The 13,459-nt window shown below is 33.4% G+C and overlaps 1 protein-coding gene across 1 annotated transcript in view; it reads left to right on the top strand.

The window, feature by feature from the left end:
- LOC126830393 (E3 ubiquitin-protein ligase MYCBP2) overlaps positions 1-11,041 on the top strand; it is a 36,187-nt gene extending 25,146 nt beyond the window's left edge. The window contains exons 36-48 of the mRNA XM_050560777.2: positions 1,424-1,453; positions 2,682-2,912; positions 3,277-3,474; positions 3,867-4,070; positions 4,857-4,997; positions 5,341-5,519; positions 6,072-6,211; positions 6,559-6,659; positions 7,046-7,249; positions 8,033-8,264; positions 10,300-10,418; positions 10,721-10,808; positions 11,001-11,041. Of these exons, the coding sequence (XP_050416734.1) occupies positions 1,424-1,453; positions 2,682-2,912; positions 3,277-3,474; positions 3,867-4,070; positions 4,857-4,997; positions 5,341-5,519; positions 6,072-6,211; positions 6,559-6,659; positions 7,046-7,249; positions 8,033-8,264; positions 10,300-10,418; positions 10,721-10,808; positions 11,001-11,041 (1,908 nt within the window). The remainder of the gene's footprint in view (positions 1-1,423; positions 1,454-2,681; positions 2,913-3,276; positions 3,475-3,866; positions 4,071-4,856; positions 4,998-5,340; positions 5,520-6,071; positions 6,212-6,558; positions 6,660-7,045; positions 7,250-8,032; positions 8,265-10,299; positions 10,419-10,720; positions 10,809-11,000) is intronic.
- Positions 11,042-13,459: the final 2,418 nt, after the last annotated feature.

The raw sequence follows: 13,459 nt of genomic DNA, 5'->3' as shown, positions 1-13,459 counted from the left end.
CGTTCTCAAATAGCGTAAAAATTTGGTATATCAAGGTTGTGGACCCTATAGAGGTCACAATTTTTATCTGATTTTGTTGAAAATTGAAATGTAAGTTTATAACCCAAAGATCTCGGTTCCTTTCGATATTCGTGCATTTTGGACCGTAACTTCCTGAATTATGGCCCCTGATTGTAGGCAAAATCGCGTTTTTAGCTTGTGGACCCTATATAGAGGTCATAATTTTTATCCGATTTAAAAAGCCATATTATTATATCACCGTTACACCCTAAGGAAGGCTGAATTCGAATTTCGTGAAAATCGGCCCAAAATTGACAGACAAAATGGCCGCCGTTCGTTCTCAAATAGCGTAAAAATATGGTATATCAAGGTTGTGGACCCTATAGAGGTCACAATTTTTATCTGATTTTGTTGAAACTTGAAATGTAAGTTTATAACCCAAAGATCTCGGTTCCTTTCGATATTTGCGCATATCGGACCGTAACTTTCTGAATTATGGTCCCTGGTTGTACGAAAAATCGCGTTTTTAGCTTGTGGACCCTACAGAGGTCATAATTTTTATTCGATTTAAAAAAACGTATTATTATATCACCGTTACACCCTAAGGACGGCCCAGTTCGAATTTGGTGAAAATCGGCCCAAAACTGACAGACAAAATGGCCGCCCTTCATTCTCAAATAGCGTAAAAATATGGTATATCAAGGCTGTGGACCCTATAGAGGTCACAATTTTAATCCGATTTTGTTGAAACTTGAAATGTAAGTTTATAACACAAAGATCTCGGTTCCTTTCGATATTTGCGCATATCGAAAATGTGGGCGTATCCTGCCTGGCAGCCGCTGGTTTCAATATTTCTCAGAATCTGAGACTCTTTGGACTTTTGGTTGTTTTCTCTGCCTTCTTGCTGCTATCGATATACCATCTGATTAAAACTCGGATCCTATTTCGTTTCGTTTTTTATACTTCAAAATTTCATTTTACTTGTCTTTACTACACTAGGATCTGGAAGAGTTGTTATATAACCTGTGTTCTGGATAGCATGAGGGATTAGCCAATGAAACCATCTGTTACAGTGACTTCTTGGTGTGTGATGCACGGAACTCTGGGTAAACCACTAGAAACATCAACGTTGATTGATTATTCAATGTCTGACGTCATAGGGTCAAAAGCCGCTTGTACGACCTCTGACACGACCTTTCCCTACAACTGGTCAGATCTTTATGTAGTGTAGGCCATCGAAAGTATAAAAAAACAAAACTAAATATAGATCTGTATTTAATCAATTTGATCGGTATACGAATTGATAATGAATTTAGACCATTGTCACTTTAATTTATTCTAGATTTATGTGCTTCTTGTTTTTAGAATTGTTGTAATAATATCACTTAGCTTTCATATCTTATTATATTTCCTTAATTTATAGATGCTTAAAAAGAAAAAAGGTTCTAATAAGGTTTGTATGAATGTACTTTCGGTGGTTAAAAATTTAAATTTTGCTTGATGTTAGAATTATTCCCTATAAAGGGAACACTATGAAGTGTTGATCCAATTGAATTCTACGCATATCTGTCAAAATAATTTTAGAAAAAGCTTTTTAAACTTCCAAGGATTACCGGAAACTAAAGAGTATTTTTTTTAAACTGAACTGGCTACTGATTTTCAAAACAATCTAAGAAAGACCAATATATGAGAACTGAAGTCCATCTTTCTCAGATGGTAGTAAGAATTTACTTAAATTTTAGTCATGAATTCAATATATTGGAAGGCGAACATGTGGAAATTAAAGAGCTGGTTTGTCTACTGGTAATAAGATTTTAAAAAATGTATAATTTGTATGGCCTATTTTAGAGTGTAACTGTGAGTAAATGCTAGATCTAAAGAAGTTTTATAATCTTTACTTCTTGCTTTTTTTTCTTTATTAAACTTCTTAACCTTTTTGTTTTTGCGAGTATATATCAATACATCTAATATTATTTTTACTCATTTTCTCAGTACCTACATATAATATATATTTCACTCTCTTGAGTAAATTGAGTATGTAATACTAGAACTAGAAATAGTTGTGATAAACCTAACATTGAAATCTAATTATCTCGATTAACTGACATGGTAAGAAGAAATTCATTAAACGAGCAAATGTGATCAGTGTTTCTACTAGTTTCTGAACTTGATAATCTTGTCATTGACTCTTCCACTGGATGTAAAAATCTTTGTTAGCAGAATATTTAGAACATGTAATTAACTATATAGTCTACCCACTTTGAGGCTGACAAACAAGGGTGCTGGGAGTATAAATGGGAAAATATATAAGTCTGGTAGAATTTTCAAATGGAGGTGAATACAAAGCTACATCAGTAATGTAATGTCATGTAGAATGATGATTGTTTAAAGACGTCGCCCCACTACCAGTTGTTCGGAATTCTCTTATTAAAATGATCTAAAGCTCTGTGGTATTTTATCGCAGAATTACAAACATTCAGTTTCCCCATGTTATACTAGTAAGTAGTATTTGATAGTCATTCATACAACTGGAAATTGAAACTCCTTAAATGGGTCAGTCAATTAATCTAACAATAACTTACGAACACCTACATTTTCCCCCCAAAACGAAATGATTGTTGCATGTACAGACATTAAAAGATTGTATGTTACATTACAACTGTATATTTATCTTATTCTAGTCATTACCTAATGCTGGAGGAGTTGGACGTCTGCTTGCTGCAGTTATGGAGGCAATGTGTCATCCAGCCATCAAACTAACAAATATCATGCCAATAAACTGTGAACCAGAAGCCGAGGAAATACTGAGACGTCACTCGCTATGTATGGATGACAATACTAACAGTGCTGCTAGAATGGGAGAGATGCATAAATATCCTATATTAGCTAGTCATATGAGTTTTAGAATGGAGGTACATTTACATAAATATCCTATATTAGCTAGTGGTATGAGTTATAGAATGGGGTACATTTACATAAACATCCTATATTAGCCATATTCCTGAAGCAATATTAGTTAGTCATGAGTTATAGAATGGAGGTACAAATACATAAACATCCTACATTAACTAGTGGTATGAGTCCTAGAATGGCAGTACATTTACATTTATTTTATGCTGATATTAAAGATATGTTTTCAAGATAATCAAGATCCTAAATGTATAGAATTCCATGATAAAAAGGCATTCATGGGTTTCCACTCACTCAATGTTGAACATTACCTTTTTCAGCACCAGCTATATTGTTTTTGTATTAATGATGTAACTTCTCTTGTAGGTTGATAGTGTTGCTGGTGGCAGCCATATTTCTTTTAAAGAAGTCTTAGATCGTTTGTTATTGATTGTTACACTACCTGTTCGTCTTACACTCAACAAAGATGTCTTTGATTTTCCACAATCCCTTGTGGCTAATACATGTGCTCTTCTATCAACTATTATCAGTGAACTGGCTGCAACCGCAACAGGACTAGAAATGGTGAGATATTTACTTTGTTGTTAATTCCCATATAGTGGAAATAACGTGAAACAGCATTACGCTGTGATTCCATCGGAAAATTCGATTGGACACTTTGGAAGTGTCAATTGAATTCCCTCAATCACAAGATTGTCTTACTCGATCTGAATTAAATAATGTTTATTGTATGTGTAAGCCATTTCCGGATTGGTCAGTACAGGTGCTAAAGAAATTACCTTCATTGTTAAGAAACTTTTGTATATTTTGTGTTAGATATTTTTGTTCAACAAATTTTAAAGTTATTTCTATTTAACCCGTATTCTAGTTATCTATATTCGTAAAGTTATTTATATTTAACATATATTCTTGTTATTTCTATTTGTAAAAAGTTATGTTGCATTGTTTATATACAGGTTGATTTTACTACATCATCCCGTCCACTGTTGGTAACACCAAATCGTTTTACAAGAACTAGCCAGAGTCCATTTTGGAATACTGGTAATGGTAGTCCTGATGCTGTAGCTTTTACTGTTGATAGACCAGGAATTCTAATAGCTGGTGTATGTGTATATGGTGGTGGAGGAAATTATACATATGAAGTAGAATTATTAGATGAGGTATATATAACTAGAAATATTCTATCAGATGAATTTTAAGTATAAAATACCCAATTTCCTATCAACAATGCAGTCTTATAACAGTGCAACAGTCTAAATAATATTGGATCCTTATTTCATTATTTGCCGGGGAGCCACGGTGGCCAAGTGAGTAAGACGTTGACTCGCTAGTCTAGAAGTCGCGGGTTCGGTCCCAGTATTGTCAGAGAAAATGCATCTGCTTTTTCCGGCATGGTTTCGGACGGATGGCCTGACAAGGACAGCTGTCTATTTTTTCAGGCAAAATTTCCTTCATAGCACACTGTAGGGCATATGTCCGTCTTCATTTGCCCAGTTGGAGCAGAACAGTAGCATGTCAAAACCCATTTCATTTCATTTCATTTTTTGCTGCTGGGCTGACAGGGAAAGTGCCTAGTCATTAAGAAGGGACAGAAAGTGTGGTCCACCGTTGTACATATTGACATGCATGTAAAATGTCCGCTGACAGTTGGACAAAATCGGTAAGGTGGAAATAACAATGACCATAGATTTGTGTCAAAATCGCTGAAGTATTGGCATTAAACTCCATTTCATTCCCTTAATCTTAATTCATTTCTGGTTTTATGTGTTTTGTTTTTTTGGTCTACATGTTCTGTTTAAAATTTTGCTTAATCAATTTTGTCTGAAACAAGACGTCTCATCATAATCATTATATGGTGAATCTGTAGTATTTAGACACTGCTACATCTGGTTTCAAGTTTCTGTCTAGAATTTAAAAGTAATAATAACATATTTTGATGTGTCTAGCAGCAGCCAGAGATACGAGGAGCAGAGTTATCTCATACACAGAGATGGAATACAGTAGAAACAGTACGAGGGTCGTATACACCAGAAGATTGTGTTAATGATATTGCCGAGATCAGATTTGACAGACCAGTTCCTATCAAGGTATTAAACCCTATATTCCATCTATAAGGCTTATCTATTTCTGTGAATTATAAACACAATTATTCTGTTGATAACTTTGACACCTATACATTGTGATATTTCAACAATTACGCTGGTATTGTAGTTTGATGCTGAGAATAAATCTAATTACTGGTTGTTATCCATAGAAGTATGCTATTGTAGTTGTCATCGATAGAATTATGCTATTATTGTAGGTGTTATCCATAGAATTATGCTATTGTAGTTTGATACTTAGAATGAATCTAATTAGTTCCAAATGATCCTTGAATAAGAATGAAAATATTTATAATGTCAGATGTCTATAAGATACTGTTTATTACAGGAAGGAGTAAAATATGCTGTAAAATTAAAGAATCGTGGATCACGAACATTAAATGGTGATGGTGGAAAGACTAAAGTAAAATGTTCTGATGGAACAACCTTCACCTTTACAGCCTGTTCTTTAAGTAGTAATGGTAGCAATCACATGAGAGGTCAAATTCCACAGATATTATACTATAGGTAATTTGATTGGTTATGACTTTATTACTGTATTTAAAATAAAGTGATGAATGTGACTGTTCCTTATGGCCTTCCGATACCAGAGACCATGTATGTGTATGTTTTTTGGGGTTTGATGAGTTGTTTCTGAATTATATACTTCATACTTCATACTTAAAATGAAATAAAATCTATGATTCAAATATGCATTTTATAATCTTCAAAACTGTGGTGTGTCCTAAGAATTGGTACATGGAACCTTGGTCATAATAAGTTAATAAAGTACTAAATAACTGCCAGAAAATTTATCTTTGGACAACCAAAATCAAGATACTAACAACAAACAATTGTGTTTTACATGTAGTTCGGTAAAGTTGTGGATAATGGAAAAATCAATGGTAATAAAGCCATAGTAGTGATCATTTGACCGGAAATCATCACCATATGTGGATTGGGATTCCTTAGTGTTAAGTTCCTCCTTTGAATGAATAACATGTTCTTGTTTCAAATATTATTGTAGCATGTTTAGTGTTATTATTAAAAAACTAGAAAATAAACTTGTTTTACTTGCAGTGCTCCGCAAGAAGGTGAAAGCCATCAACAAAGTAGCAAGAATTTAGCCGAGTTACAGGCTCGTAAAAATGCCATTGATATTACTGGTGCCATCTGTATTATAGCTACAGATCTATTACATAGAGCTCAAGGTCTTGCAGGTAAATCTTTTAAGTCTTAGAACAACTTTTGCAAAATTATGAGATGACATCTAGTTGAAGATGCTATTTTCAAGGCTAATCCAGGACCTCAATTTTTGTGCCATCTGAATGACTAGACATTTCTCCCTTTCTGCACCAAGGACAAAAGGAAACTAGACTGGAGAATTCTGAGGAACTTGCTCCGACCAGACGACACCAGACGACACCAGGATCAAACTCACGAACTCCTTATTGTTGAGCCAGGGCGGTTCCCAACACGCAACTGTAGCTTCAACTTAGTATACATAATACTTATTATACTTATAACTAAATGATGAAATAAACTCTAATATACTGTCTATTTACAGGTGATGATGTCAGTGAAGTATTGGGGAAATCACATCTATTCTCATCATTATTACCATTAGCTCTGGCTTATGTTGGTCCAGTAGCTTCACAAGATCCTAGGGTAATTATAATACTAATCTTATTATTTTATATATTTATAAATAATAGGGGAGATGAATAGTAAGGTTGTCAACTGGCAGTCAAATTTCTAGGACAAATCAGTACTTATGATGATCCAAAACCTATATTAAATATTTTCTAAAAAATATCTGCTGAATCAGATATGATGCAGTTATATACTGGGTCAAAGAAAGATTTCCTCGATATTCATTTGACGCCTTTCAGATAATATTCATTTGCAGAATGTTCAGTCAAGTACTCCACTGTCGATGGTGGTGGCTCTTCATAAACCGAGATGACAAACAGATATTGTATGAAAACTATTAAATCTAGTGAATGGATTGGTGTAAAATTGTTTATTACTTATAAATATCTATTATGTTTTAGGGAGCTGTACAAGTATTATATTTAATACAAGATGTTTTACCAGCTGTAGCTGCTATAACTAAACAGATGGCTAATCCTATGATTAACTCATCATCAACATTTGATTCAAGTATAACAGAACAAGGCTCATGTACTACATCACAACATTACGCTGTTGTTGAAAGTGATCACCCGTATAAACCTGCTTCTGTGGCTAATTATAAGGTTTGTGTATAAATCACTGTAGATGTAGATTAAAGATGCATTATGCAAAATTTAGATGAAGAGCTGGCCTTTCTTGTTGTAATTGTTGAAAAACAGATAATGAAAATTGAATATATTGAAAATTTAATTCAAATTACTTTATTCTGGGCATTGTTATGACTGAACTTTGAAGATGTGATGCAGATCGTTTATTATCATAGAAACATTACTTGACAACCAAGACAAAGTCTTGATTATCCATTTTATTGTTAATTTTAGAATCTCGCATGTGTTCAAATCCATTTAAATCAAAGCCATCCATTGGTCTAGAGATTTGATTATAGGCTTGTCATGCGAAAAAATGTCTAAAAGTACTGTAAAAAAAAAAAGGACACATTATGAAAACAGTTGAGGATCTGTGAACACATAAAAATAAAGCTGAGGTTCTGTACCTTCAGTTAAATGTGATTTTATCGGACAGATTGATATTAGATCAGGTACAAAATTTAATGTATTACACTTTACTGTAAGCAAGACAGTGTTAGGATAATATATGATTTTAAAGCCATTCAAACCTCAACTTGCAATGCAAAGATCAGTTAAAAAAGATATAGCTTCCAGAGTATGTGAATTTTTATGGGGGTCATCAAGTCATTTTATAAGCACATCTGAACATGCTTAATGTCAGCTTTACGTCTTTCAATTTAAACAAATAAAAATGAATTTAATTTGTTTACCTAGAGTCCAGCTTTAATTTCTTAATGATAGTAGTACATCTTTAACTATTTATATTTTGTATCATAGGTTGAATTTCCACCATCAGTGAAATGGTTAGCTATAGAGTTTGATCCACAATGTGGTACAGCTCAAACTGAAGATTCTCTACAACTCTACGTACCAGCATGTAACCAAGATACAACACTTCTATCATCAAATGGTAGCATGGAAAACATTAATCCAAAAATTACACACTGGCCATTACTCAAGAAATTTTACGGCAACAATAACTGGCCCAAACTATCTGTTATATTACCAGGTTTGATATTATTTTCATCTGTTTTATTAAATTTCTTGAAATATTCATCACGGTAGGGCTGAAGTATATTTTGATGTTACTGGGAGAATTGTGGATCAAGATCTTCATTAAATATTGTTTAAAGAGTGTCTTCTCGGGACATTGATTAAAGTTGTCACACTCCAGTAGTGATTACCTAAATTGAAAAGAAGATCTGCCATTTAATGTATTCAGACATATGTTTTTATACGTCCACATTTTCATATGGATGTATATTGTCGTCGCCCCTGTCCGTCCGGACGTCCATATGTCTGGACATCCGTCCGTCCGTCCACAATTGTTTGTGGACTCTCTACAGGTCACAATTCTTATCCGATTTTGACGAAACTTGAAATTTAGGTTCATCCCCAAAAGATCTCAGCTGCTTTCGATATTGGCATGTATCGGATCGAACCTTCATGGATTATGGCCCCTGTTTGTACGAAAAATCACGTTTTTAGCTTTTGGACCCTATAGAGGTCACAATTTTTATCTGATTTTTTTGAAACTTGAAATGTAAGTCTATAACCCAAAGATCTTGGTTCCTTTCGATATTCGCGCATATCGAACTGTAACTTCCTGAATTATGGCCCCTGATTGTACGAAAAATCGCGTTTTTAGCTTGTGGACCCTATAGAGGTCATAATTTTTATCCGATTTAAAAAAATGTATTATTATATCACCGTTACACCCTAAGGACGACCGAGTTCGAATTTCGTGAAAATCGGCCCAAAACTGACAGACAAAATGGCCGCCCTTCGTTCTCAAATAGCTTAAAAATATGGTATATCAAGGTTGTGGACCCTATAGAGGTCACAATTTTTATCCGATTTTGTTGAAACTTGAAATGTAAGTTTATAACCCAAAGATCTTGGTTCCCTTTGATATTCCGCATATCGGACCGTAACTTCCTGAATTATGGCCTCTGATTGTACGAAAAATCGCGTTTTTAGCTTATAGACCCTATAGAGGTCATAATTTTGATCCGATGTAAAAAAACGTATTATTATATCACCGTTACACCCTAAGGACAGCCGAGTTCGAATTTTGTGAAAATCAGCCAAAAATTGACAGACAAAATGGTCACCGTTTGTTCTCTAATAACGTAAAAATATGGAATATCAAGGTTGTGGACCCTATAGAGGTCACAATTTTTATCCGATTTTGTTGAAACTTGAAATGTAAGTTTATAACCCAAAGATCTTGGTTGCTTTCAATATTCGCGCATATTGGACCGTAACTTCCTGAATTATGGCCCTGACTCTATGAAAAATCGCGTTTTCAGCTTGTGGACCCTATAGAGGTCATTATTTTTATCCGATTTAAAAAAACCTTTTATTATATCACCGTTACACCCTAAGGACGGCTGAGTTCGAATTTTGTGAAAATCGGCCCAAAACTGACAGACAAAATGGCCGCCCCTCTTTCTCAAATAGCGTAAAAATATGGTATATCAAGGTTGTGGACCCTATAGAGGTCACAAATTTTATCCGATTTTGTTAAAACTTGAAATGTAAGTTTATAACCCAAAGATCTCGGTTCCTTTCGATATTTGTGCATATCGAATTGTAATTTTCTGAATTATGGCCCTTGATTGTAGGAAAAATCACTTCCTTTTTAGCTTGTTCTCTATCCATCTCTCGAAAATGTGGGCGTATCCTGCCTGGCAGCCGCTGGTTTATCTTGAAAAGGTCACTATACAGTGACTAGTGAATGTCAACCCATTTTAGGTCATAACTCGAAGGACAACCATATACAAGTACAAGAGGACAAAATCTGATTGGGCAAAAATATAAAAACTATTTCATATGAATACATATATATAACATACAATATCAACTCATATTAGCTACATAGGCCTATTCAGTTGATTAGAAATTTTGCCAGAAAATGGAAATGAGAAAGTTGTTTCCCCTCCAAAGAAAGAAATGGACAATTTTTACAGTTTTTAGATATTCCGTCGCATGCCTTGATTTATTATTAGTGACATATTTGATTGTTTTATATTTTCTTACAGGAAATGAAGTTTTATTTTCATTGGAAACTGCCTCTGATTATGTTAAAGATGAAAAAGCTTGTTTTTATGGGTTTAAATGTACAGTAATAGGATATGAGTGGACAGCTAAACCAGAAGAGGTTAGACTATTGGATTTTAAATAAAATAGATAGGAACTTACTATGGAAAAACATAGCAAAATGAAATAGGGTCATCATGATTATCATTTATTGAATTCATAGTTTTGAGTATTCTGATACCAAATAGGACCTGATGATGGAACCACATTGTCAAATAAAATATGGTCATAATAAGAGTTCATTAAATGGCTTCAGTTATGTTATTTTATTATAAATTATATATGTGGAATTTGATTAGTGTATGTTACTATGATATAAAGATATAGTGATGGTGGAATATAACTGTATATATTATATTATAGAGTATTCTACAACTTGAGAAAGAGTTAGCATATCTGGGAGGAATGTGTGCAGCAGCTTTAATGAAGAAAGATATAGCTCTACCACCAGGTAATTTTTACATCTACATTTCAATTACTCATGGATTCAGACCAAAATCGGTTAATATCAAGCATATTATAATATGCTGTGATAAAGTATTTGTACTGATGATTACATATAGTTAGTATGGAAGAGAATAAGTTTTATTATATTATAATAGTTTGTAGAGAATAAGTTTTATTTTATTATAATATTTTGTAGTTAATATGGAAGAGAATGAGTTTTATTATAATGTTTTGTAGTTAATATGGAAGAGAATGAAGAAGAATTAGAAAACATAGAGGAGGGAGCTCAACTGGTAAGTAATAGTTTTTTAGTCTTATCACAAAACCCCAATTATAACATTTTCAAAAGCATATGATATTTTCAAATGTTTAAGATGTTCTTACCTAATTTACCATCAATGTCCTACTTTTAAAAACATTTAAAATATCTTTCTTGTTTTCAAACATTTAATTTTGGAGAGATATCCCTTTTAGAGAAATTTTAAAGTTGTTATGGCTTTGTAATGGTATCAATATTCTCATATCTGTAGGCAATATGACCCTTTAATAAAATTTATGTTCTGATAATTTTATATGATTGTTCTATTTTCAGGTATTTGATTGTCATTCTAGTCTATTAGATAAAGGATTTGCTCTTTCTCAACCCCCTACTATTATGCAAGCATTAGAAGGTAACCTACCCTTCTGTTGGCAGTCGAATGAAAGAGCTTTTCTTAAAGATTTTGTATCATGTACACCAGGAACCAGTGGTGGCAGATTGGCAAGGTATGTTGTTATGTCCAATTTTATTACGAAAACAAAAAAATAATTTGGTTACATTAGTGTTTGAACAAATTAGAAGAGGAAAAAAAAGTGGGATTTTTACCTACAGGTCATGAATTTTGGGAAATTTGGTTTTGAAAAATTTATTTCGTTTTCACAAATTCTTTCAGCAATAGAACATAAAAAAGTGTCTGAGTTTTGTGAATTTCCTCAAATTAAAACTAAAAGTATTGTTGAGTGTTCTAGAAAGTAAGAACTTTCTGCCTCTTAAATAACACATGACAACCCATTCAGTAGTATCTTGTTCCATGTGCTTTGCTTAATGTGGCACAGATTTGTGTTTTGGCATTGTGTTACTGGAAATGTATCTTTTTGCAAGTAAAGACGATTTAATTAAAATTTTATAATAGATGTTTGATATAAATGTATATTGCAGGTGGTTACAGCCTGATTCCTACCTAGATCCTAAGAAATGTGAAATAGTTTGTAATAAAGAAGAATTAAAATGTAGTTGGCCAGCTGTTATTACTATCATGAATAAAGATCAGTATGGACAATTAGTTAATGTTCCTAATCTAAAGGTCAGTACAAATCATCAACTCTAGTTACTGATTGTCATTGATTCCATAATTAGTAAAGTTTTTAAAACGTTAAATACTGTGTAATTCAGCATGGCATCTGAGGGGTTTTAATATATTTAGACACAGGTTAGTACCAAATAGTTTAATTATATGAGAGTCAAGGTATGGATTAAAATGGCTTGAAAATTGGAAGTGGGAGGCGACTAGTGTGTATCTGTCTTTCAGTACAAATCATCAACTCTATTTTAACAATCTAGGGACCAACCATTGAATCCAGACCAGGAGGATATTTTGTGTTTGTTTTATAATTTAAATATAGATCTTGGTGTTGATTAACCTGTGGAATCAGAGACTTTATCTGAGAACTTATATAGGGACTGAAAGGACTCTTTGGTAACAAAGCTGAAACTGAAGGTTGTGTCTCAACTACCCCGTTAATAAAAACAGGGATTGACCTGAAGAATTGTGATAGCTGTAACGATGCAGACATTTAAACACCATTATCATATCCTGTACTGTATATAATTTTGATGTAATTCAGGTTGAAGTTAAAGCTGTACCAGTAGATCAGAAAGAGGGTGTTGATGATTCGAAGAAGATGAGACGATTAAGTCGACCAGATGATGGTGATCTAACATTTGGTGGTTTACCAGCACCATGTCTAGATGTACCATATGAAGTGGTTGTTAGAGAAAGAAAAGATGTATTTCATTCAATCACTATGATGAAGGTGGGTTTCTTTTATTCCATCATGATAGTACTTCTAATTATGATACTACTGAGGATTTTGCTATGCCCTTATTTAATGGGGATGTATATTGTATACACCACTGTCAGTAGAACACTATAGTTCTATTTGTATTTTATTAAGAATCACATTTGGTGGCAAGGAAGGACCCTAATCTGATTAAAATACAGATCTATATTTCGTTTTGTATTTTTATACTTTCGATGGACTCCACTACATAAAGATCTGACCAGTTGTAGTGGGAGGTGGGAATTTTTTAAAACTTGCCTTTAAAACTAAAAACATATTTTATGTTGCAGGCCTATGAGAATTATTCGTTTGAAGAGTTACGATTTGCTGCACCAGCTGTACCTAGACCTAGTGAAAATATGTTAGTACGAGCTAATACAGATGGTACATATAGTGCTAATTGGACACCTGGATGTGTTGGTTTCTATGATATACATGTTACTATTGATGGATTTGAAGCAGGTAAGTTTCTTTAGTACGTCATCAGTTTAACATATGTGGCACTAAATTTAGAATCAAGCCGGGCAATACGACAGCTTGGATATTGGCAATCAA

Source organism: Patella vulgata, chromosome 8 (genome assembly GCF_932274485.2).
Source record: "Patella vulgata chromosome 8, xgPatVulg1.2, whole genome shotgun sequence".
In the NCBI taxonomy this organism is placed as follows: Eukaryota; Metazoa; Mollusca; class Gastropoda; family Patellidae; genus Patella; species Patella vulgata.
Note: the sequence above shows the minus strand (reverse complement) of the source record. Positions and strands in the feature narration are given on the sequence as shown.